Source organism: Lissotriton helveticus, chromosome 4_1, assembly GCF_964261635.1.
Source record: "Lissotriton helveticus chromosome 4_1, aLisHel1.1, whole genome shotgun sequence".
NCBI lineage: Eukaryota > Metazoa > Chordata > Amphibia > Caudata > Salamandridae > Lissotriton > Lissotriton helveticus.
The window spans coordinates 252,371,559-252,398,722 of NC_136063.1; the positions used below are offsets into that span (position 1 = coordinate 252,371,559).

Consider the following 27,164-nt stretch of genomic DNA (forward strand, 5'->3'; position numbering starts at 1 on the left):
TCTGGGCCCAGACCCCGACTATCAAAGGAGGGGGGTGTGCACTGTCAGGAAGACACCCAGGTCTTTTTTGGACCGAGCCCCCTGAAAACAAAGACTTCAAAGGCATTTAGGGTTAAGAGCTTAAACCCCTGAACTCAAGACTGAAATCAATACTGAAAAAGGATTGAAACTACTTTGTGTTCAAGAGGAACCTCTGTCAAAGAGGAACAGCTGAAGAGACTGAAGAGAAGGACTGCCCTTGCTGTGTGTTCTGGGGCTAGCCTGCAGTTTTCTGATTTGACTAAGGAGAGAACAATGGGCTTTGCTGTGTGCTGTGATCCCCTGCTTGAGAGGACTTTGCTGTGTGTTGTGTCCTGAAGTGATTTGTCTCCAAGGGCCCGAGGAGAGCTGGTACCCTGTTGTGGAAACTTAGGAGCATACAAGTTTCCAAGTGTGTCTCAGCAACGCTGTGCGTGTGTGCTTTTGCACACCTGAGACTGCCGTGTGGTCCGTGGTACTGGTTACGAGGTACCCCGGACCGCATTGCCCCCACAGTGTGAAACATCGTCCACGCTGCTGCATTGCTGTTTGTGGCCCGAGTGACATCGTTACTGAAGCTGTGAGTAAACATCGCCGCCGCCGGCCTGAGAAGGACTTTTTGAAGCTAAGGAAGCTACAAGGTGAAAGGGATTGTGATCGTTGTTAGTCGAATGGAATCTGCGCAAGATCATCAACAAAGGAAAAGGCAGTGCCGTAATCCATCCGGCTACAGCGTCGCCTAGCAACAGTGCCACAACGTGATCTGGATTGTCCAGCAGGACGTCCGACGAGCGGAGAGAGAGAGCGAGGCAACGCACCCCCCCCAGGTAAGGCTTGTACTCCGGTCGGGAGCCGCAAGCGTGTGGGGCCTGGGGAGGCGTGCAGGAGGAGTACAGGAGTGCTCTGATCTCACTCCCGCTGCACCGCGTTAGACACGCTGAGTCCTTGAGCGGCCCGTACCTGCCCAGCAGTACCGGGGATGCCCCTTTAAGCTTACGACTGTTGTCTCTGCTATTGGGGCCTAGTCGTGCCCGAGTTGACCACGCAGATTGGCCTACCGCATTATTCTTGCAGTACAAACTGCCTGATTTTTGCATTACGAACCGCATTATTCTTGCTTTACGAACTGCCTGATTCTTGCATTACGAACCGCATTATTCTTGCATTACGAACTGCCTGATTCTTGCATTAAGGACTGTCTTATTACTACATTACGAACTGCATAGCATTGCATTAGTACCGCAAGAACCTAGAAGTGATTGCTGGCCTAATAACCAGACAAATGAAATATTAAAAATAAGCATATGTTGGATTTCCATCGTTTGGTCTCATCGTATTCCTTTTTATAAAGATACAGCTATTTTTATGAAACCAGTGTGGTGTCCATTTCTGATGTTATCACTGTGTTACTGGGAGTGTGGTTGCAAATCCTTTACACATTGCCTTGGCGATAAGCCTGGCTGCTCATGCCAAGCTACCAGGGGGTGAGCAGGGGTAATCTAAGGGTGTGTCCCTCCTTACCCTGACTAGAAGGAAGGGTCCCTATTTGGACTAAGGTACCTACCTCAGCCAACTAGCAATCCCCAGTTCTAACAGTATGGTACTGTGCATCTAATATGAATTCAAGAGTCATCTTGCATTAAGGCACCTAATTACAATGCGCTTACAAGTAACTCCACTTGTAAACATGTGAATGTACACTGTAAATATGTACATATCTATTGTGCAGTGTGCTGTCCAATATAGGCCCAATTACATGCAGACCTCTGTCACCACCTACTATTGCACCCTGGTTTCAGTAACCTTGTTTCAGTAGGACCTCACACACCAAACTGTGCACAACATGTCATTTCATATCACTTCTACTACAAAAAAAGCTTTGGCAATGCCAATAGGTTTGGTTTGCATCTTCAGTCCTGACTAAAACATAAAAAACAGCTGCATCGAAAAATATATATATATATATTGTTGTTTGTTAAAAAAAATATATGTATCTGTAAGATAAATAATTGAATGTGCCATAATTTGGTTTCCTTTTGGGATGTAAACTAGTCCTTGCTGCATTTCAAAGCACACACATCGGAGGCAGGATATTAAATAAAAAATCAAATAATATGCGGTGGGAGGGTCCTTCTCTGAATGCCCATGGTATGTGTCAGTTAATAAATTGGTAACAATAGGTTAGCCAGACCTAACAATGTCTCTACTACTACTTTGAGGGTGAGATGTGCATAATCAGAAATCTCCAAATTTCTCAGTATTTCAGTTTGGGAAACAGGTAATGTTTATTACACTAGTACATAGGATTTTACTCAGGGTGTTGTCAATGTGCTGAAATTCTGGAAGTTCCTTTGACAACCTAATGCATTCTCGGTGTCGTAGTCTTGGTTGTCTTCAACTAACCAGTTACACTAAAGCTCCTGGTAAGAATTAATGCAGCACAAAAGACCAGGACTCAGTCGGGAGTGATATGACCATATGGAGCGAGAGGCGAGACAGGCTTGCCCGTTCTTTAATGCTAGTAAATCAAAGCACTCCCTTACTTAAAGCATGTAACACCTCAATGGAAAACTCACCCCTCCACAGATAGACTGACTGAAAACTGGTGAAGGACCTCTGGATCTCCTCTTTGGTCTCAGCGCTGAGCGTTGTACTGTACTCCACCGACTTTATGCTTTGTGACAACAACGAGTAGGCTGCAGAACAAAATTAATTTTTAGCACATATGCGATCAGTCATGGTACAATTACTTACTTTCATCACATGCAAGTTCTCTCCATCATTTAAACGCTTCTGATTTTCAGTATCAGAAACTTGCACAACACTCATAAATAGTCGTGAATTGGTTTCGTACACCAATATATTGAGCCTACTGAACTTCAGCTGGATTCACAAATATTTTGCTGTAATTGTGATTTACTCTTGTAGCACTCCTGGCTTACTACTGAATTACAGGACCCCATCTGGCTTATTGTTGGCTTACTCCTAGAAGTCAGTGGTAAACCAGCAGGGAAAATAGTCTTTCCAATGCAGGCATTATCATGTAATGCCTTTATCATGCTTCATTTTCCACACATTCTTTTACAACGCAATGACTCAACCACGCATATACCTTTACCATGCATATACCTTTACCACACCTATACCTTTACCACGCATGCCTTTACTATGCAATGTAAGTATATTTAAGGTAGGTATGTGTATACGTATGTGTGTATACATGTATATGTGTGTGTCTATAAAGATATATATATAAATTAGGATTTAAGGGTCGGTAAGGTTATGGAAAAGTAAGGGTTTTTTAAGAATTTAGGGGCAGGTAGGAGCATACAGAGGTAAGGGTATTTTTAAGGGTCAGGAGTATAGGAGTGGGTAGGGGTACAGGATGGTAAGGGCATTTTAGGGTTTAGGGATGGGTAGGAGTATAGGGTGGTAAGGATGCTCTTAGAGTTTAGGGTTGGGCAGAGGTATGGGGTGGTAAGGGTATTTTTGGGCCTTAGTGGTGGGTATAGGGTGGATAAGAGCATTCTTGGGGCTTAGGGGTGGGTAGGGTACTGAGTGTTCAAAAAGGCCAAAAAAGTTGAATATATATTTTCCACATACATATTACATGAGACCAGGTTAACATCTGATTATAAAATTGTCTACAGTATCCGAAAAAATGCAAACTTCTATAAATTAAATTCATTCCTGTGTTATTGAGAGCTATCTGCATCTGGACAACACCCAAAATGAGACCATAATGGCCCATCTGAGGGAACATTTCCCTTCCCTTGGCCACAGGAACCCTCTGACATTGTGAAACATCTTAGGCATTCAACTGATCCGGAAATTGTCGTTTCCGATCACAACTATTAAACTAAGAACACACTTCAACCTAGGACACTTAAAAGGCTTCGACCACTCCTTACCAAATGATCACCTGCATCCCACTGCCTTCGGGGATGGACCGGTCATCATTGACTGTGCTCAGGAGCCCATATAACTTGCGATGAAGTAGGAAAGCAGTGGTGGACTCTCAGCCACCATGACATGAATCATTCCTGTTACCACTGGCTCTCTTCATGGGTCACACAATCCCATTCTTATGCATCTCAAAAGTAGCCTCAGGGCGCTATATGCTGCTTTGTAAAGCCACAACAGAAACCAGGAAATGTAATACCTTCCCAACAGCGCAGATTTTTAGTCTTTCAAGCTCTGTTTGGGTCTCTTGAGCATTTGCATTCTTTACTGCCCTCTCCAAGAATACTCAATGTTCAGCATATTCAATTCCTATGTGTTATTTACAAATGCATTAAGTAATAAAGTCACTATTATTGATACATGTTCTCATATCAGGAAACTGGCGTTAGGAATAATTGCAACATTAATGAGATATTTCAGCTGTAAAAAATACTACTCATCACAGAATAAGGAATGCCACTTGGTCACTTTACCACAGAGAGTACAGGTACAGGTGGCACTTAAAGCATCACTGCTGCTGCCCAGGGCATTTCTCTGGGTAGTCCCCAAAATATGAACAAAGAACACCAGAAAGAGGTATATTTAATAGCCGACTATTACACTAGCCCTCTTTTCTGTCTTATTAAGGGTGATACCATTAGCAGCTTCTGTAACATTAGCCATTACTATGCACCCACACAAAGGGCCAAACTCTCGTTTTTTGGAAGTGAATGACAAGTTGGGAGGTTTTACCGGAATTACTGGGCACAGTAAAGCCTGGACATAATTCCACCGGTCACACGCATTTGGAACACGTGTTGGGTAACATATGCATAAAAAAAATGCGAATACTCTACACCCGGTAAGTTATTGCCCATTCCAGGCCAAAAAACATATAAATACATGGTGATGGTAGGGTGATCCCATAGGGAAGAGGTAATATCAAGTGCAAGTATACAAAACCAATCTCCTTTGACCCCTGTACCCAGCAACCATTGAGTAATTTGGGGCGCTTTACAGGTGTAAGGAAGACTTGCTGCACTCCAGAGAACAGGATCACATTTAGACTAGTGAAATTGTGGCTGCATATTGGCTGCTTATTGGCTGGCTTTACTATCATTGCTATGGTATGACAGGGCATAACAGTGCTCAGTACTGCTCTGCGCGACTTGAGGAATACTACCACAAAATCGTAATGATCAGCTTTTTTGCGTATTATTTAAGTAGGAAATGTAAATATTTTGAGCATAGCTATTCATACATACTATTCAATAACATTATTTAAAATGTATTAAGTGTCTCTTATTGTCGACCATCAGTATTGCCAGTCACCCAGCTTCTAAGACCAGCAGAACCTCTGTAGGCCAACGCCCACATTTATACACTGGCACACCTTGGCAAAATAAAAGCAAAGTATGAGAGGATGACGAGAGACCTGCATCCAGCACCAGTTCTCAGAAGCTACCACCTGGAGTTATCAAGAAGACAAGCCCCGAGGCCATAGACTCCGATCCCTCTGGGGGTAATTGATCTCTTGGTGTAAATGTCTCACAAAACAGGAAACGTCGTAAAACGCAATGATTATTGAAAGGGAATTTGTCGAAGTAAAACAAAACTCAGGAAAAACATTTTGACAAGATCAGACAAAAGAAAAGTGAGTACCGAGGGAAAGACTGCATTTCTTATTTGGCAATCAAACATGAAACCATAGACAGACGCGCAGCTGCAAAAACACACGTGTTGTCCACAGTGTAAAATGAAGACAACATGATTTTGTAAAACAGACACCAATCCAGTATGCCTAATGCAAAAACAAGTCAAAGAACAATCAGTTGTATTGCTTGACCTGTCAGAGACTTTTATTCAGGTGGTACCTATTGGCTCAAAATGGCTGTGCCCTGGAATCTGGAGGCAGGAATCCCTAGCACTGAATATCATGAGCACAATATCGAATGTAAGTATAGATCTTCTATACCTGACTCCCCATGTATGTCTCTTGACGATATGTCTGTATCTTCACAGTGCATAGATGTGGAGTTAAGAGTAGCAAATCTATGCATCCCTATATGCACTTACTTTCAATATCTTGTCTTTGGCTATGATATTAGTGTATCTCGATATTCCTAGCCTCGATATCCTGTAGTACAATCTTCAAAATGAATATGATGAGGACAAGTCTTCCAGAGTAGTGTCAATAAAGCATGCTGACCTGATCCCACATGCTTACCTTACACTTTCAACAATTCTGCTTACAGGATTTTTAAATATTGAACATGTTTAAGTTTTAATTTCTGAAAACTGATTTCCGTCAGTAAAACGGGGTATACTAGACTCTGAAATGTTTCTTTTATATCTCTTCACATCTTTGGCATCTCTGCAATGGCTGCTAGCAAGTCTGGGTTGGGCTGCATGTCACTTCAGGAAGGCACAACTCTCCCAGGACACCAGATCCTGGGAGACCCACGTCATTGATAACTCATATGACTAACATAGGAGGAACTATTTTGTATTTCATGGCAATGTTTAGTATTTACTGCTAGTTGTTGAGCTTTCACGTGTCCAATTCCCAAAGGATACTTGCATTCCCACAATTTCTCCTTTTGCTTTGCTTCAGAGGTAGCATTTGTGAGGAAGGACTGAGATAGGCTGTAAATACTATTGGGTAGGAGTGATAGGTACCCCTCGCCATTTGTAGTGCCTTGTGTAAAAGCCCTAGTGCCCTCTAGTACAGGGAGTATCCTCCCGACAAAGTGACACCCTTGCCCTATTTGAGCATTAATGATCACCCCCTGAGGGCCTGCCATTCTGAGCGCCTCGTTGACATACCTGAGTAACATGCCAGGCGCACTGGTGCGTTGCGCGTCATTTTACGAGCATTACTCCAGGCAGCTTGAACAGCGTTCTAATGTAACTGGTCGCAGTGTTCGGTAATTGAACAATGGTGGCCTTCATGAGTTAGATGTACCTTGGCAGGTGATGGAGTGTCTGACAAAAGCATCACATTTAATAGTAGGATGTTTTGTCCCACAGACATTATAATGGTTTTTTAACTGGCATGAAAACAAATGTTGGCATAATGTCGAGGCTTAGAGTTCAAATTTGTTGTATTTCCTCTGGCACAGCATTTTTGCTTTCTTTTCCCTTTTCCACACATGGTGTTTTGTTGTGCATCCAATGCATTGGATTTTGTTACAGGAATATGCAGGAGAAATATTGCCCCTGGGGTCAAATACAAATTTCTAAGTGCCGAAATATTGAATAGGTTCCCATTCTGAACTGTTTTAAAATGGTTGACTTTAAGCTAATATGTTTGGAAATAAGTCCTAGAAAGTACAGCCCTTAATAAGCAGTCCCTATACTACTTCTACGGGTACAATATCCCCAAGACCATAATGGGAAGGGCCAGGCGTCCTCTGTCCTCGTGCGCTCAGTGTAATGCGGGATTAATAGAAATTATTTTGCAAGAGCTTCTTTTGATTCCAAATCACCTGTACTCAGGCATTAAAAATAAATAAAGAGAGCCATGATGTTAGCAAACAGCTGTTATTTACCTTGCTTGAAAAGCCAGTTACTCAATTCCCTATGTAAATGATTTGTACTTTAACATGAACATTTAAGCAGGAATTAAAATCAGAGGTGGATACCAGAAAAAATGTAAAACTTCAACTGTTGTGGAGAGCCTGTAAACCACCAATCGTCTGTTTCCACGCTGCTTCAGGTTTTTATTACTTGTATCAATAGAGAAAGACACTTTCAAGTAGGGTATTGGAAAAGCGAATAGCTTTAATGTGACAATGTATGCAAACAATAACATGCAGACATTAAGTTTCCAAAACTACAGCACATTAAAGCCAGATGGGGTTTGCCAATGTTTGGATGAGATGGTCGAAATAGTGGTGATTGTGGTTAAGAATTGGTAGTGATATTGGCAATATTGTTGGTGGTACTGGTGGTGGTACTGGTACTGCAGTGGTGATGTGGTTGGTATTGGTGGTGGTATTGATGATACAAGCGCTGTGGCATTTGTGATATTCGTGGTGGCACTGGTGGTCATGGTACTGGTGGTGGTATTGTGCTGGTAGTGGTTGTCTTATTTATGGTGGTATTGCTAGAGGTGTATTGGTAGTGATGGCGTTTGTAGCGGTACTGTTAGTAGTGGTAATGTTAGTGGTGGTGGTAATATTGGAGGTGGTGGTATTGATGATGGTGTCGGTAGTATTGTCGACGTGGAAATGGTTGTGTATTACTGGTGGTACTGGTATTAATATTATCAGTGGTGATACTGATGGTATGGATCTTGATGGTGGTGCTACCCGTTACATTGGTGGTGGTGGTATTGTGGTTGTGTTGCTAGTATTGGTAATTGTGTAGAAAAAATCCTTTAAGGAGCTATTATTCAGTTAGGCCTCAGCCTAATATTACATGATATTGGTGATCATATGGCATTGGTGGTGGTGTGTTATTGGTCGTACTTATGGTAGTATGGGATTGGTTGTTGCGTTAGTTTTGTGGTAGTAGTATTGGCTGTATTTGTTTTAGCAGTGGCTGTACTGATGGGGGTTGCAATTGCATTGGTAGTGGTATTGATGGCAGTGTTAATGTTGGTGGTGGTATTGGTGGTATGTGTATTGGTGGTGGTGCCAATTTTCCCAAATAGAAACCAATGCAAGACTGTAATCAAGAGTAGGCCCAGGGAAACTCTTGAGAGTTATTACTGTGCCTCCTTCAAATCTGTCACTCAGGAGAGGTGGGTGCAATCTGCTGCATTAAACGAGCCATCCCTGGGGAGCAGCATCAGTGACAAAGTATGGCTAGAGCCGGAGCATTGATGGACTGTAGTAATCTTCTGCAATATACTTTTAAAGTTAAGGATACTGTATGGATCTGCGTGGATTACATTCTGGATTGCCCCAATGGAGAGTCTAACACAGACCAGAGGCCTGGATCTTTTATTTAAATTGGTGTTTTACAGTGCATTTGGCATTTAGGACTTTCAGAAGGTGGAAGAATGCAGGTGGTGACTGGGCCTATTGTTGTGGAACTTAATGAAACATTGAGGCTGTCTGACAGAATAATTCTTCTGTAACAAAATGCAATTTTTGTGTCCCTTGTTCTCGTTGTGCAATTCTCAATTATATGTCATTAACTCGGCGCCCTTTCTGAGAGGCCAAGATTTATTATGGTTTAGTCTAGTTTTGAGGCAGCTATCATCAGTGTTACTGCCAGTTTAATTATAGGTGCTAATTTGAAAGATTCATGGCATCTAATTTAGAACTAAGAAGGTGCTATCCCCACTAAGGATCTGAGTAAACTAGCTCTCGCTGATTAAAGTCCAATCCAAGATGGATCAGCCACAGCTAACATAATGTAGGTATTCCTGTTCATATTTCATTCTTACCAGTTAAAGCCTGTGAAACAAAACTTCAACTTTAAGTGGCCTTGTTTGTAAAGAAGGACGCTCATTTGTATTCCCAGCACTATGCAATGGAGAAAGGCTCGTGGATGGCATCAACCTAGGTTGTATGGATCACCTGCCAGGGTGAAACAACTCCTATGGCAGATATCTGATGAGGGTCAACGTGATTCTAAAAAGCTATTTAAATTCATTCTGAATTTGTTTTTACTCATTAGCATCGGCTACATCTTGAGTAATATTATTTAATATTCATGAAGGGTCACTTTTTCTCGCCCCACTTCTATTGCCAATTTCAAGTAGAACTGAAACTCTATCCTATATCCTATCCTAAACTATATCTAGACCACCCAACCCTAATCCATCGACTGGGAGAGATCGGACTAAAGGGTACAGCCCTGAAATGGTTAGAATCCTTTTTATCAGGACGCTCCTTTCAGGTGCGGGAAAATGACAGCTGCTCATCCATCTTCCCCCTCCGGTGCGGAGTACCACAGGGCTCATCCTTGAGCCCCACGTTGTTTAACGTGTACATGGCCCCACTGGAGAAGAGGGTCAGTTCGTTCGGCGTGTCAATTATCAACTACGCCGACGATACTCAGCTGGTCGTAACCCTCTCACATCCCCACCACGCCCCATCGGATCTCCACAGCTGCCTCTCCAAGGTCCACCGATGGATGAACCTCTCTTCACTCAAACTGAATGGGTCCAAGACCGAGATCCTCTTGATGGGCCACAAGGGGCTCTCTTTACCATCTCACCTTTGGCCTAGCTGCCTAGGTGATCCTCCATCACCCAAGGAAGAGGTCAAGAGCCTTGGTGTATGGATTGAGAAGGATATGAGCTTTAGAACCCAGGCTAAAAAAACGGCGGGGACATGTTTTGGGCTACTCAGAGCCTGCAGGAAGGTTTTCCCCCTGCTCCCTGAGACTGCAAGGGTCTAATCCTGGCAAGGTTAGACTACTGTAACCCCATTTACTTGGGAGCCCCTGAAGCCACCTTGAACTCACTACAAAAAGTCCAAAACGCCGCTGCCCGTCTACTCACGGGCACACCAGGAAGATCTTCCGACAGGCCGGCTCTCAAATCCCTCCACTGGCTCCCAGTCAGAGAAAGGGTCGTCTTCAAGGCCCTCTGCCTGGCCCACAAAACCATCAATAATAACGGTCCCCCCCTTCTTAAAGAATTTCTAATCCCATACAAAGCGGAGAGAGACCTCCGGTCCGGTGCAGAAAATCTTATCATAGTCCCGAGAGTCAGAAAAGCCAAGACCGGTGGCCGTCGCTTTTCGGTTCACACGGCAAAACATTGGAACCAGTTACCACGAAAACTTAGGACAGAACTGAACTACCTCCAGTTCAGAAAAACCTTAAAAACCCTCCTTTTCCCGCAGACATAAGCTCACCATACAGCTGAAATCCTTGGAGAATCAGGTCAGCGCTGGGATGCTCTCTGAGTTACTACGCGCTTTACAAAACCATTAAATAAATAAATAAATATCCACCACCCAGAGAGGGAGCACTTTAACACTTCTTAACCATAATCCAATCAGGTAAGCGAGCATGGCCTGCGTGTAAGACGAAAACATGTCCCAACTAGCAGAAGCTTATCAAGAAGACATGTCCCAAACCTGACCACGCTGATTCCACCAATAGCAGCAGCTCTTTTGGTGTTCATATCTCGTGATACATGAACCATCTCATGACCTCCATGAAAAGCATTTTTTTGAAGAACAATCAAAACTCATTCAAAGAAACCAAAGATCAAATCTAACTTATTTTGTCAAAAATAAACACAGAGGAGAAAATATCTGGGATAAATATGCATTTGTTTTTTGGCAGTCAAACATAGAAACTTGACCCACTCGCACCTAGAACATGACATGTTGAAGCAATCAGGAGTAATGTCTACTGCGATAAATGAAGGGGAAATTATTTCTTAAAACACACACCACATTAGGATTTAGAAAATATGTATTTTTTAAGTTACTTGAGATGCGGTTAGCACACTGGTTCATGCTGCAAAAGTCTCTTTACAAGACATTTTCTGCTGGAATCAGGTTTCTATAAATTATGCCACACTGTATGGCATGAAAAATGCTAAAACAATTCCACATTTTGCACAATAAAAAAATTGGGAAATACACAAGATTAGACCAACAGAACGAAAAAAAAAACGTGGGGGCAGACTTTACTGTGGAAAAAAGCAGGTAAAACATGTATCAACTGTATTGTTTTACATGATTGGCAATGTTACATTCCTATAGTCATGTGAATGTAATTGCTGATGTACACAGTACATAAAACAGGACAAGCTTTCCAGAATTCCCAACATACAGCATGTAGAAATATCTCAACATATTTATCTTCTATTTAAACCAATCCCTCTAACACATATCTTAAGTGCTAAACCATTTTCTGTTATGATATAAAGACTAGCTCACTAACATCTGTGTTTTGTACAAGATTCGTAGTAATGGTTGCCAGCAAGTCTGACCCATTAAATCTATACAGCAACCCATACATAAAATCCCAGTAGGAACGAGGTAACTGGGTAACCATGTATGCCATGCTACGGTACTTTTTGAGTAATACTGGGGGCAGTTTTAGTTTATGAGAAAAGTCTCAGATTTTGCACGGAATCTCACTGTCTAGAAAGGTTCTGCTCCCCACTGTGTGTTTGTATGTTATTTCTGGGGTGCTTTGATTCTGAAGTGAAATTGTTCCACAAGGACTGCAGGTGTGTAATCTATTACAAGGAGTGTTCCTTTTCTACTGTACATTCTGGAAGATATTTTTACATTGTTTGCTTTACTGAAATACTTAGGTTGACAATGCTGTCAACAAAGCCTGCTAAAATGTCAACATCAGATGATGTCTACAGGCTGCATTGCTTACATTGTAACCTTTAGACTTGGTGCAAAGGGTAACAACTGCAGCTTTCTTCACCAGATCTGCCAATTTCCATTTTCCATCACCCCCATACGTTTCCCTCTTTATTTACATTCAGTTTAAGTAGACCCTAATTTAAGAGATCACTCAAAAACAACTACAGCGCTCCCCAGGGGCACACTTCGAAGACCATCACGAACAAAGGGGGTAACCCTCCTCAACCCCAGGTTCTAGCTAGTGGGGTTTGCAATGGTTTTGCACTTAACCAGTGATTCCGAATGATCCCCCATCCTCCACTCAAGTAAAGTAAAAACCAGCCACTGCCCATAATGGGGACCCATTTTGTTGTTTCATTTGTGTATGTGTAAAGGTGGTTCCTAAATACAGGGATGGGGGCGTGGCATGATGCCCGTGGAAGATGGCGACGCCTTAAGGAGACTCCTTGGGGCAGCGCAGACCGACCGCATTATAGAGTCATTTCAAGAGACATGGTAAGGAGCTCCTAACGGCGGAAGCTATGCTGTCACAGTGGCTATCTTTTACGGACACTTTTTTAAACGCACAACCTGTTTTCCCACATTTTGAACTTCTGCTTCAAGATGCGCTGACCGCGGCCACCATCTTAGGCGTGAAGTCTCCTCGTTCCTCTGTTGCCTAAGTGAAAACATTCAGCGGTTCCTGTCTCCATGCATACTCCATTATGTGGTGTTTTCCACTGAAACTGTACTACAGAGAAGGGTAGCCTCTACAGCTGTTGTTCTTTTTTTGACCTTGTGGCTCGACCCTCTTTTACAGAAATACTTGCATCAGGGCAATATTAACTACAACCGCTATTGTGACTGATTTGATTCTTTTATGATAACATAGTCATGTAAGGAGATTTAAAACAGTATTCCTTTCTTTTTTTTCTACTTCCTGCAAATTTAGTTGTGAGGCTTTTTATATCACTCATCTCTGATGAAAGGATGGCTTCCCTTTTAAACTAGTGAGGGGATTTCCCCGTAATTCTTTTCCTTTCATTTTTCAGGAGAAGGAGCGTATACTTTTGATACACTGATAAAACTGTTTCCATTGTGGCTTCTTTTTCTGAGGGTGCACATTTCTATTCCTTAACATAGTTGAGATTTACTATCCTATTTTCCACTACTTTATATGGGAAGACTGAAAAAATTGGGTCCCCCGGCATCACGCTTTACGAAGTTCTTCATTACAAATTCTAGGATCTTCACAGAACTTTCCAAAATGGAGGACACTTTGATGTCTCCTTCTAAAGGCTCTTCAACCTCAAGCTCTACCCCTCTTGCTACAGGAAAGGCTACTACAAAACACCTGAAAAAGTATCCTCCTTCTCCACCAAAGCCATCTTCTCCTGTCTACTTAGAAATGTTGCTGGAGGAGATACATGCTCTTCGTCCTTTTATGGAAGAAACAACTACCAAGTTGCAGTTTCTAGCAGACAACTAGTCTCAGTTGACTGACATAACAGTGGAACATAACTTTATCTTCAGTTAGCCCAAAAGAAGATATGCTAACGCTCTTCAATCTCAGGTCTCTTCACTTCAGCAGCAGGTCGAAGACCTTGAAAATCGGACCAGAAGAAATAATCTTCATATCTATGGTCTGCCAGAAGGTTCAGAGAGCTCTGACCCCCTTTCTTTCTTCAAGTCCTTCCTTCCTAAATTGCTACATCTACCAGAAGAAACACTGCTTAACATTCAACGTGCTCACAAACTTGGCCGTCAACAGACCAGTGTGTCTAATTCACAGAGCCCAAGAGGAGTCATCCTTTATTTTCTCGAATACACGGATCTGCTCAAAGTTCTCCTAGCAGTCAAATCAATTCAGCGTGTTTATGGCCGGGCTCCACTTTTTTTGCTGAAGACTATGCCAGAGCCACAGTGAAAAGACACAAAGAATTTCTCAATATGAGACTTGATTTACGTTCTTTGGGGGCCCGTTAAAGACTCTTTCATCCCTGTCTCTTTAAGTTCACCTATAAGAACAAAACCACAACATATGAAGATCCAGTCAAATTGCAGAGCTTCATTAATTCCTTTATATCAGAATCCATGGATTTCTCTGGAGCCTCAACATTCAGAACATCTAATGTTAACAAACTTTCATAGTAGTATTTTTTCTTCAGAACTTTGATGTGTAGTTTACTAGTTTTACGCTGTTTGTTACCTTATATGTCAACAGTTTATTATGTCTCTTTTTTGTTTTATACTAACTGCCTTTTCTCCTCATTTGCAGGGTTCCTGATGTCTGTGCCTGCTCTGTACCCTTTATTTTATTTATTTGCAAGCTTATACCGCGCTGGGAATCGACTCCCTGGGGAGTATCTCCGTGCCTTTGGCAACAACAGAAAGCAAATAGCCCAGTCATGTGTAAATAATGTTCCACAGTATCAATAGTTAAATAAAAAAGTTTTTAATTTTTTCCTGAAAGGAAGATGTTCCCTGCAAGCTCTGATTTCCAATGGAAGTTCATTCCAAAGTTTCGGGCCAGCCACTGACAGAGCTCTACCACCTTGGCGTGTTTTCCAGAATCTGGGGACACATAGTAGTTCATGGTCTCCCGATCTCAGAGTTCTTGCGGGAATATATGGGATGAATTTGTCTGTTAGGACCTCCGGGCCACTACCAGACAGGCACTTGTGGATAGTGCAACAGATTTTAAACAGCACTCTCTGTTTTATGGTGAGCCAGTGGAGTTTTTTAAGAAGCGGTTTTGAAGTGGTCCTGGCCGGGGCATTAAGAACAAGGCGGGCAGCCGTGTTCTGCACAACTTGAAGTCTAGCGATGACACCTTCATTGGCGGCTAGCAGCAGACCGTTGCAGTAGTCCAGTCTACTCAGCACGAGTGACTGAACTAAAGTTTTTCTGGTGGAGTCAGGTAGCATGGGGAACACCCTACGGAGAAGACTAATAACATGAAAACAGGAGCCTACTACATAAGTAGCGTGATGTTTTAAAGTAAGCTCCTGATCCAGTTTGACTCCCAGATCTTTCACTACCATTTTTGGCTCTGGGACTGGGCCAAGATCACAGGGCCACCAGTCCGGAGTCCATGGTCGTTTTGCTTCCCCAAAGAGCATCACCTCCGTCTTGGAGACATTGCACTGAAGGAGATTTGCTGCCATCCAGTGTGCCACTTCTTTCATCCCTTGAGCAAAGGAGTGGCGCACTTCAGGAGTCAAGATTTTAAAGGGAAAGAGGAGTTGTGTGTCGTCTGCATACGATACAGGGATAAACCCGTGGGATCTAACGATGTTAGCTAGGGGTGCCCTAACTGATGTGACATGGTCCCTCCTTGTCCTCCGTTCCATTGAGTTTGAGCGTGCCATCTCTTCCATGTGGTTTTATTTCCCTCACTCTCTAATGGTACTCCTAGGAATGTTATACCTTTCTTGTCTTCGCATCTTTGTCTTCCTCTCCTCTTTTTTCTCTTTGTCCTATTTCCCTCCTTGTCTTCTGTTCTACTTTTTCCTCGTCTCTAGGTTCAATGTTTCATATTTATATTTGTATTCACTCTTTTAATCTCTTAAGTATTGTTTTTATTATTTTCTTATATGGTTGGGCTGATATAAGGTTTGTCTTTTGCTTCTTGATAGTTTTCCTAGAACATTGTCTTTTTTCTTTCTCGTTGTTATTTCCATGTCAATGAAGATGATCTTGTGTAACGTCAGAGGTTTGGATTCTCCCAATAAAAGAAAACACATTTTATCATATTTGTCTAAGTTGGAGGCTGATATAGCTCTTATACAGGAGTCTCATCTCACAGCAAATGAATCCTTGAAACTGGAAAGGGGTTGGGTAAGGAAAGTCTTTTTCTCACCAGGTGCTGGCAAACAAAATGGGGTATTAAGTCTTTGTCGTGAATCGCTTTCTGTTACATTTCTTTCTCAGATCTCCAATGTTGATGGAAGATGGTTGTATACCAATTTGATGATTAGGAATGTTCCAGTTTCTTTGTTCAATATTTACACTCCCACTGCTGGAGACTCTTCTTCTTGGACGTATTTTTCTCAAAAAAGTTCACATTGCTTTGATGATAATTTCATCCTTGCAAGTGACTGCAATCAAGTTGCAGATCTTTTCATAGATCGCAACTCGCTAGTCTCCTTTACATCACATAACACCCGTAAATTATTTGTTCAAACTATTCAACAATATAAGCTTATTGATGCTTGGAGACTTTGCAATCCCACCCTAATCCTACTATTCTCCGGCTCATCAGACCCAATCACTAATAGACTATTTTATATATCACACAATATCTCCCAAACTTTAATATCTGATCATACCCCCATCTCTATTCAATTGGATATTTTGCAAAAACTCAAAGTGCCTAAGATGTGGCATTTTAATAATGCACTCCTCTTAGATACAAAGTTTAACTCCTCTTTTGTCTCCTTCTCTAATGAATATTTTCCTTTAATCAGACCGATCCCTTACTATTATCCATTATTTGGGATGTATTTAAAAAACTGCTAGAGATTTTATTATTGGCTTGGTTTCCCAAAAATGCAACACTTCACATAAACTAACCAACGACCTTTCAGCTGAGATAAAAAGCTTGGAGCATTCCTACTATTTTTCGAAATCGAAAAGATTGTTTATCTGAACTTATTAGTTCAAAGTTTACATTTCATATGGAATCAATGAACAATGCCTAACTTTATTTGATAACATCTAGTGAAAAGTTCTGTGGTGGCCAAAACAAAGCTAGTAAAATCTTAGCAAACTATTTGAAAGATAAACATAACAAGCTTAATATTGAATCTATTGTGGATGAGCAAAAAACATTGAGGTTGAAGATGAAAGATTCTGAAATTTTAAACAAATTTCTTCTTTTTTATAAATCATTATACACACCAGAAATTCTGGCCTCAGAGCTTCACATGTCTCTGTTCCTTTCAGGCACTCAACAATCTTCTGATACTCAAATAGAATTCACCTCTTTAGAATCTGATATATCACAACAGGAACTCCTTACTGCTTTACAAACACTAAATAAAGACAAAGCTTCAGTTCAGATGGTTTAACCTTGGAGTTCTTCACACATTTCACACAACTACTTCTTCCCAAACTGCATACACTCTTAGAATTTTTTTTTCACTCAGGTGAATCCTCTTTCTCGTTTTTGGATGCCCCAATTTGCCATATTCCTAAGAGGAGAACAATTTAAAATACTGCAAAAACTATAGGACTACCCCACTGGTCAATATAGATTACAACACTTTTGTAAGTCTTTGGCCATGTGTTTGGAGTCCTATCTCTTCAATTACTAGGCGCGGAACAAACCGGATTTGTTAACGGTCGCCTTATCTCAGATAACACTCTCCTGTTTTTGATAGTTTGTCAAAATCCTCCCACTTACCTTACTCCCTACCAGCAGTGGTCTTAAATGCGGAAAAAGCATTTGACCAAGTTGATTGGTCTTATCTTTTTCAAACACTTAAATAGGTCGGTTTTGGCCCAAAAATGATATCCTTGATTTTGGTTCTTTACTCTAATCCAAGGGCAACCGTATGTGTAAATGGCAACACATCCCCATATTTTGGTCTAGGCAGGAGTGTTCGTCGAGGTTGTCCTTTGTCCCCGTTCCTTTTTAATTTAGCTTTTGAACCTTTTTTGTCTAGAATCCATCAGAATCAAGACATACCTGGATTTGGCGTCAAAAACAAATTAAATTGGGGGCATATGCCGATGATGTATTATTATTTATTTCACAACCTCAGTCCTCTTTGCCTGCCTTTTAACAAGAGGGTGAGCTCTTTGCTTCTGTTTACGGGTACAAACTGAATAAAGATAAATGTGAAATACTGCCTTTGACCACATATACTTTCAATGATGATTTTACTACCTCATACATACTTGGAATCCTCATCATATAAAATACTTAAGATTATATTTTACTCCCCCAATCCCAGCAGCACTTTTTCTGTGTAAGGACAAGTGTATATAGAGAATTTCCACATTAACTACCAAATGGTACCCCTGGTACCTCTCACGGTGAGGCTGTTTAGACACCATCAGGATGATGCTAACTCCCATAATTTTATATACAATTTATAATATTCCAGTACCCATTCCCTTAAAATTCTTTAAAAAGATAAATTCTGTATTATTATCATTTTTATGGAACAATAAAAGGTCTCGCATGTCATTACTAAAATTAACATCCACAAAGTTAGAAGGTGGCGTTAACTGATTTTCCCACTTATCAAAAATCGTTTTTACTCCACCAATCCTTGAGATGACTCTCTGAATCTTCTTTGGATTGTCCTTTGTGGGTGGACTTTGAACCATCTTATTTATTTCCTTTTCCATTTCAAGAATATTTATCTTTCACCCGCGAACCACAATCTATATCTTCTCCTATCCTTAAATATACATGCAAAATTTTAGAGTCTGGTTCATCAATACCTCCTACAGATTCAGTCTCTTTTCTCATAATAAGTTTGTACTGATTCGCATCAAACCCTTTTATTGAAAATCTTGGAGACACAAGGGCTTAATTTGGGTACACCAACTTTTTCTTCAAGATGAAGTCATATCCTTCTCACAGGCTAGTTTGCTTTTTGACCTACCTCCCTCTTTTCAGTCTAAACATACTCTTCTGAAACAGGCTCTTTACATTGCGTATGCTACATTTTTATCTTGCAACCCTCCTGCCCCATACTCTGTCAACAGTTTACACACTCTGCTTCACATTTGTCCTAAAGCTTCTACTATTTACACTCATCTTCATACCTCAAATACTGCTAGAAAAAAAACTAAGGTAGAATTATCTTGGGAAAGGGATTTAGAGGTGGACTGGCCGACTCTTCTGTGGAACAAAATATGGACTAAACTCAGTAGGTCCTCTAGAGCAGCAAATACTGCACAAACAGTCTTTTTTAAATTTACAATAGACTTCTATTATGTCCGGTTGCCTTAAATAAAAGACATTCCTGATACCTGCTGGACATGTTCCTCTTCATCCGCTGATTCAAATCATTTACTTTTTGCATGTGTACAATTTCTGGAAAAGTGTTTGGTTCTCAAATTAACTTAATTTTTGGTTCCAAAATCCCGTTCTCCATCGTTCACTTATTTTTGGGAAGTTTATCTCCTACTTGGAATAATTGTACTTCTAATATAAAGATTGTAGACTTATTGTTAGCAGTTGCCTTTCAGCAAATTACCAAAAACTAGAAAGATTTTACCAAACTAGCCTTCTAAGCCTGGTGGCAGGCAGTATGTCATAATCATAGATTGGATACAGCTTTTGTACACCCTACTCATATTGCTATAAAACACCTGAACTTATGGTCACCTGTTATAGTGTTCATAGATCCCAGTGCCAAACGCTCTTTCTCCCAAACCCTATTCAACAAGAAGTTTCTCAACCTCTGTGACTTTCCTCATTTTAGTGACATCATATTTTATTTCTGTTAATATCATTAATGTATTTTTTATAACAAATGTAATATCTCATTGATTATACTAAATTAATTCTCATTTTCTTTTCTTTCTCTTTTTCTTTCTCTCTTTGCTTTCTTAAACCATCCCAACCAGGCTAACCTGATATTTTTACCCAACTATTCTACTTCAATGCTTAATTCCTATCTATATGATTATTTATCGCTTCAGTGTATTATGTATTTCTATTTCATGCTCTTTCAATAAACTTACTTTAAGTGAAAATAAATACAGGGATGATTATGAGCTGAATGCTGATCGCAAATACCAGATTGAATGAGGGCAAGCAGTGATTGCAATCCCATAGAACACCCCTCTGTGCAAATGGTGAAGAGTGGAGGATGGATTCTGGCTAAAAAATATAAACAGAGTCCGTGCATTTCCTGCTTCTTCTTCTACTAATGCAGGAACTCGGTGGGAGGGAAAACATATTGTTTCCGGTCACAGAACCCCTCCTTCAAGTATTACATGTAGCTGTCAGTTCCGGCAGGTTTAGAGTTCGACGATTCCACTCTTTTAGCAACACATTCTCTTTCCCTGAAGTGAGAGCCCTATTCCTGCCTGGTTGGCAGAGATTTTACAGCTGGAGAGTTCTCTGTGCTCGGTAGTGGGTTGTCATTGACCGTGAATATAAGCTGGAGCTCCACTCCAGTACATCAAAGAGCTAATAATACCTGACTGGACCCTGCCTTGGTACTTTCTGGACATCTGAGGTAATATTTGCCCAGTTGCAGAATGCTACAACTGTGCGTACACCCCTGCAATAGTCCTGTCACCTGCCACACATCTGACGTCCTGCCTGCATAGATGACCCAGCAAAACATAGCTGTCAATTGAATCTGAACGAGATATCCCAGAAGTCCTACCTTTCCCTCACCTGAGATTGGAGGATGAGTGCAGTGAGTCTCCTGGATCATGTACTCTGGCTGGTAAGCAGCTCCCCTGGACATGGCAACTTCTGGATTAGTTTGCTGGATCCATCAACCTTGCCCATCCAGATACCCTCTGGCAAATGTGACCAGGGCATTGGAGAGAGATGTCGCAACAGCAGGAGGTCCCCAGAATGGCTGTTCCCAGATCCAGCATTCGGATGACCTGGGATCTGGCCAGATCCAGAGATTGAGGATTGCACATGTGAGGTCTTTTTGGTGGTCATTTGTCCTTGTTGGCTCAACCACTATTTAAATCCGAGGGGCACATTCCATCTTGCTACTGCACCTACAAGATTCAGCCTATATAGCACTGGAACTGCTCACCTATTGACCGTAGCACCTTTTAATTTTGGTATCAGGGTTTATTGTCCTTACAAGACCCTAAACCTAAAACCTGACTTGCTTGGCATTTAGGGGATTTCTTGGCAGAAACATACAGTTAAATACCTATAGTCATTTAATGATTTGGGTTACCACAGTGCTTGGTTAGCTAAGCCAAGAGCCCCTGGGTAACTCAGGTTGGAATATTTTTCAGCTGCGAAGAGTGAATTTCGAGATATTATTAAAGCAAGCTCTGAAACCCAGAGTTGCCCTTAAAAACTGAACCACGAATTTTGTGTCCAAGATATACAGATTTCTATCTAGTATTGTGCAGATTAATCAAAGTAAGGATCAAATGTAAATTGATCGTGTTTGTAATAGGCTTGTTTTGCAAAAGTTACTGTCAGGAGTTTAGAGGTTTGGTAGGCCGAGTAGACATTGCCCCATCTGGATTAGTATCACTACAAAGGTACTCCAGGCGCACCACTACTGGAACTCAATTTAGGATACATCAGCACTTTGGACGGCGCCAGAGCTATATATTGTTATATTATCTTGTATGGTAACAGTTGCCTATTGTTTCCTATGACAGAGAACTGCAGTCCTTATATTTTGTGAATATAATATTTGGAGGCTGTAATTTAATAGTATGTGGTTTATGATTTGTGATTTCTTGTTGTCCTTTACACTGTGTGATCACTTTTAAAGTGCTATAAAGTTATAGGCCATTTTTTAACCCTATTTATACATTCCATCTTCATGGTATTTTTTTTCTGCATCTACCAACACCTTTCACACTAGCTCATAGTAGTCCTTTACTGTTTACTCCAAAGAGTCTGGGAAGGTTTGAGGGCCTAGCTATAAGTCTCAGACCAAATGGCCAGCGTCCTGCACAGTAGGAAATACATTCAATCTCACCTTTGATATGGATAGGTGATATATGAAGAACTTCAAGAATGTGATGAAAATCTTGGCACCTACGTTCTAATACCAGCTTCAGTACTTGAACAAAAATCAAAAGATTCTGGGAAAAACACCTAATTTCCACTGTGGCTCAAATTGTGACTATCGGAAAGTGTAGATCATCTTGAAAGGTCCTCCAACCCTCCATTTATATATACGGCTCAGTTCCTCCTTTACACATGCCAATACATATGCTTAAAGGTGCAGTCAACACAACGGGGAAACAATTAAAAATGTGTCCATCGATGTGACCTCCAGCCTAACACACGTTATTTAAGAACCAATGTTAATTTTTCTCAATGCTGTTCAGTTTAAGTGCGATAAAATCAATAATAGGGCATTTTATGTGCACAGTGCAACTCAATATTGTGTGAGCACTTAATGGGAGTGGATTTGGCTGGTAACCTCTAGCAATCAAAGAAACGGTGTGACAAATGTTATAATTATATATCATAGCTTCAGTTTTCAATTACCTACAAGGTATTCAGCTCCAGAAATATATACCTATATGAGGCTTTATTATATCTGTGATTCATTCTTGAGCATCCTTCAAAACTTGCATGCTATGATCCCATGACAACATAGGTGGCAGCATGTACAACTTGTGGCACTCTATCCTTTGCTCTGTTTCCTTTGTTAAGGCCCGGTGAAGCACAATACAGAAAGTGGGGTTTTGTCAGCTTCTTTTTGAGCCATTAGTTTGTGTGGGCCAGCTTCCATCTGACCCTCATTCTATTGGCCGTTATGTGGATTCATCCGTGGCCTAGAGGGAACTTTTCCTGCAATGGCGGAGGTGAATTTCTTTCAGCACATGATGAGGACTATTTGGTAATATAGACACCATTATGAAAAGAAGACTTTTAATTATAAAAGCCACGCATTCTGCAATATAACAAAATGCTTACTTCAAATATTATCTTAAATAAATATGTTAATGCTCTATAACTTATGCCTCATGTTTATTTATTTATTTATGAAGCTTTATATAGCGTGAACTTGATCCCGAAGGATATCAGAGCGCTTTACAATTTGAGAAGGAACTAGAACAGCATATACTTTTAAAGAAACTCTTTTGTATTCACAAAGGAACAAAAAAATAAAAAAATATAATTATTTAAACAGAACACCTGACAAATATTTTAGATCATTTATTTTAGATCATTAGATCTTTTATATTCTTTTCTTGTCCATTTAAGCAGTTTTTCTTATTTCAATGGTATTCCTAGACTGCCTGCAGCATTTCCACAAACCTAAAATGGGCAGCATATTCTACTTGAGGGCAAAATGTGCAACTCTTTCATGCTTTCCTTTTTATATAAGTTCTACAATTTGTTTATAGACTACTTACAGAGGAAAGAGTAAGGCTTTAAATTTGAGGCAAACATTAGCGAGCAGAGCTTCTTTACTGAATAGTTCACATGCATTGTAGAAGTCCAATAATAACGTTTCATTTTATGCGCATGTGTATCATAATTATAAAAAAAATTATAAAGTAGTGCTCCGCATAATACTGCCAGTTTAAAGTGCAGCTAATCTCATGCAGGCAGCAGGCAGTGTTGTTTGTACTTGGAGCATTCAACATGCTGCAGTATGTGTATGCATAAAGAAATGCACTCATATCGCTATTTCGTATTAAGCATTTATTAGCCCCAGAAAATCGAGGCCACTGTCATGTTTCCAAGGTAGTTGCTCTATTTCCTGTCATTTTAATAAAAACTTGTTTTTGTGAAGAACTTCCTCGTGCACTTGTGGCTTTCATAAGCACTGTAAATAAGACTAAACGGTAGCATGAGTTTACACCAGGAATGTTTGGCTGCTCAAGATGTCCCACACCACCCTGTTCTACAGTGTTTCTCAAAAGGACCCACACCACCCTGTGCTTCGGTTCTTCTCAAGATGCCCAACACCACCTTGTGCTACTGTTTCTCAAGATGTCCCACACCACCCTGCGCTACAGTGTTTCTCAAGATGTCCCACACCACCCTGCGCTATAGTACTTCTCAAGATGTCTCACACCTTCCTGCGCTACAGTGTTTCTCAAGATGCCCCACACCACCCTGCGCTACAGTTTCTTAAAAGGACCCACACCACCCTGCGCTACAGTGTTTCTCAAGATGTACCACACCACCCTGCGCTATAGTACTTCTCAAGATGTCTCACACCTTCCTGCGCTACAGTGTTTCTCAAGATGCCCCACCATACCCTGCGCTACAGTGTTTCTCAAGATGTCCTACACCACCCTGCGCTACAATACTTCTCAAGATGTCTCACACCTTCCTGCGCTACAGTGTTCCTCAAGATATCCCACACCATCCAGTGCCACAGTACTACTCAAGATGTCTCCCACCTTTCTGCGCTACAGTGGTTCTCAAGATGCACCACACCACCCTGTGCTACAATACTTCTCAAGATGTCCCACACCTTCCTGCGCTACAGTGTTTCTCAAGATGTCCCACACCATCCAGTGCTTCAGTACTTCTCAAGATGTCTCACACCTTCCTGCGCTACAGTGTTTCTCACGATGCCCCACACCACTCTGTGCTACAGTGTTTCTCAAGATGTCCCAGACCACCCTGTGCTTCACTTCTCCTCAAGATGTCCCACACCACCCTGTGCTTCACTTCTCCTCAAGATGCCCCACACCATCCTGTGCTACAGGGTTTCACTAGATGTCCTACACCACCTTGTGCTTCAGTGGAAACACATTTCATGGACTTACTTCCCGTGAACTCCTGTCCTCCCAGGCTGAATGAAAATTGCTTCCGCTCTTTGTTCGATTTCACGCCTTTGCACACTCCATCACCACCAAGTTTTGATGTTTTTGTCCAGTCGTTTCCATTGCAGAGAAGCACGTCCGGTGAGCTCATTAGCCCACAAAGGATGGAACCTACATTAAAAAAGATAAACCAAGTGTAATTAACAGCTTATACTTTTCGCCAAAGACATTAAAAAAACACTGCTAATAGTGGCCATCCATCGCAATCTTTCTTTGCTAGTTTTATGAATATCCTTGTAATCCCACACCTGCAAGCCTTTGGTGAGAACCATTTACAATTTAAGTTGTTTAAAGGTGATAATAGAGTTTTTTCTGAGGAACTCATTAACACACATGGGTCAATGGATGAAGGACTCGGATGATGGGGTCTTTCTGGACCTACTGTTTTCAAATGGTTTAAACTATAAGGCAGGGCCAATTAAACAGGTCTTGGAAGAGCATCCAACATGGCCATCAATGCGTGCATGTCCCTTTGTTTCCCAATAAGGCTAATAAACACAAAAAGCGAGACTGAGCATCAGGAAAGGGCTATGACATGGGCAAAATGAAAAATTGTCAGCAGTCATGATCAATTTATTTCAATGATTGACCATACTAAGATTTCTAAGTATAAATAAAATAAGGAAACAATGAAGAACACTGAGCCCTGCCTAGGTACCATTAGCAACTGGAGGAATAATGAAAAGGAGATGAATTGCAGACACAATCATATTTTTGTTAAATGACCGAACTCAACCGGACTGAAAGATAATACTGTGATTCTCATAGCACATAGAAGCTATAATAATCATATTCTTTTGTTTTTTACTATGTGTTTAATTTTAGTGCTCCATATTGCACTTCTGCTGTTTCTAAGTGCTGTAAATAAGAACTTTTACTATTAACCAATTTAATGGCAACCAGGTTACCAACGGTGGAAGGATGAAAGTTGTGTCAGCTACATACAATACTTCTTCCGCGATGCTCAGATGCCGCAGCCGAGTTTTATCGGACTGTGTGGTTGTGCTCATTGATCCAGAACTACTGGTCTCTCGTAGTATGGGAGTTGTCAGGTGTGCTGGACTGGGAGGTGCCACTTTCACCCTTAATGCTGCTGCTTGGTGTTTTGGAGAGGCCTGGGGCATTGAGGCCAGCTAGCAGATTGGGCGCTTTTGGGAACAGCTACAATGGTGGCAAAGAGAGACATTGCAGCCCATGGAAGGCTTCTGCTCCCTCTACGTTGTCACAGTGACGACATGATGTGGATTGGTGTGCGTAAAAAGAGAAGCATCTGTTTGAGGTCCGGGGATGCCCTTCTAAACACGAACGTATTTGAGGGAAGTGGTTGGGCCCATGGAATAGCCTTATATTTCCTGGCATTGCATAAATATGTCTCCTTCCTCCATGATGCTCCGCCTTGCCTATTTGTCCTGTGCATTATCTGAAGTATTATATTACTTGTCAACTGAATACGTTACCTATATGCAAAATTCAATAAAGTTGTTTTTCAAAAATATATATATATACTTCTCCTGTATCTAATATTTTTCGAGATCTTTGGCTGTTGTTATTATATGATATATTTCATTTACCATCTTATGAAACTGAAGAAAATAACTACAATTATCAGGACTATGAATCTGAGAGGAGCTCATTATACACCGTTTCCATGTTGTCTCCGCGCTTTAATGTGCTGGCGTTCAGGCACGTGTAAGATCCTGGCCTAGTCACAAATCATGCAAAACATCTGCCCCTCAAATCTGCCTCCACAAGACAAGGGATCTCCGAAAGCTGGAAACAGATGTTGACTTGGTGCCTTCTGCCAAAGCAATCACATAAGAACAGGGACACAATGTCTTACTATCAGAAGATGAGGGCTGACGTGCCAAGAACGTACACAGAAACGTTTGATACGGTTTTAAAGGGGAAAATAGCTTCATATGCGGGACAGAAAATTGATAATTTAAACATTTTTAGCAGCCCACAAACATCCGGGAGTTTGTCCTTAAAGCCCGTTGTTCCTAATAATTTCTTCCATTCTGCTTTCTACCATTCTATAAGATCCCACATGGTTTATGTCAGTTATAAAAAACAACAATGAGATTAAACTGATACCTTTTGATTTATTGTGGTCTTCTCAGGATGCAATACTGACCACCAATCAACATCTAGATATTACAGACAATCAACATGCCAGCATCTTTACATTACAGACAATAAGCATTACAGCATCTATATATTACAGACAATAAGCCTGACTATATCCATTTATCTACTGATAAACTGGGTACAAAACTCACTGTAAAATTGAAGTTAAATGAAAGCTAGGGTTGACATGGGTGTTAAAAGTGGCTACAGCAATAACTGCAGAAATACTTCACATTAATGAGGTAAGGTAATGCCTTGACCTTGTCACCCACCCCACCTTATGTTCTCACTGCCATGCCCCAAGAGTGGATC

General features: G+C 41.1%; 1 protein-coding gene across 1 annotated transcript in view; it reads right to left on the minus strand.

The window, feature by feature from the left end:
- The window catches only part of TG (thyroglobulin), an 825,201-nt gene that overhangs the window by 461,732 nt on the left and 336,305 nt on the right, over positions 1 to 27,164 (minus strand). The window contains exons 27-28 of the mRNA XM_078686739.1: positions 24,669 to 24,836; positions 2,595 to 2,714 (exon numbers count right to left, since the gene is read on the minus strand). Coding sequence (XP_078542865.1) covers positions 2,595 to 2,714; positions 24,669 to 24,836 — 288 coding nt within the window. The remainder of the gene's footprint in view (positions 1 to 2,594; positions 2,715 to 24,668; positions 24,837 to 27,164) is intronic.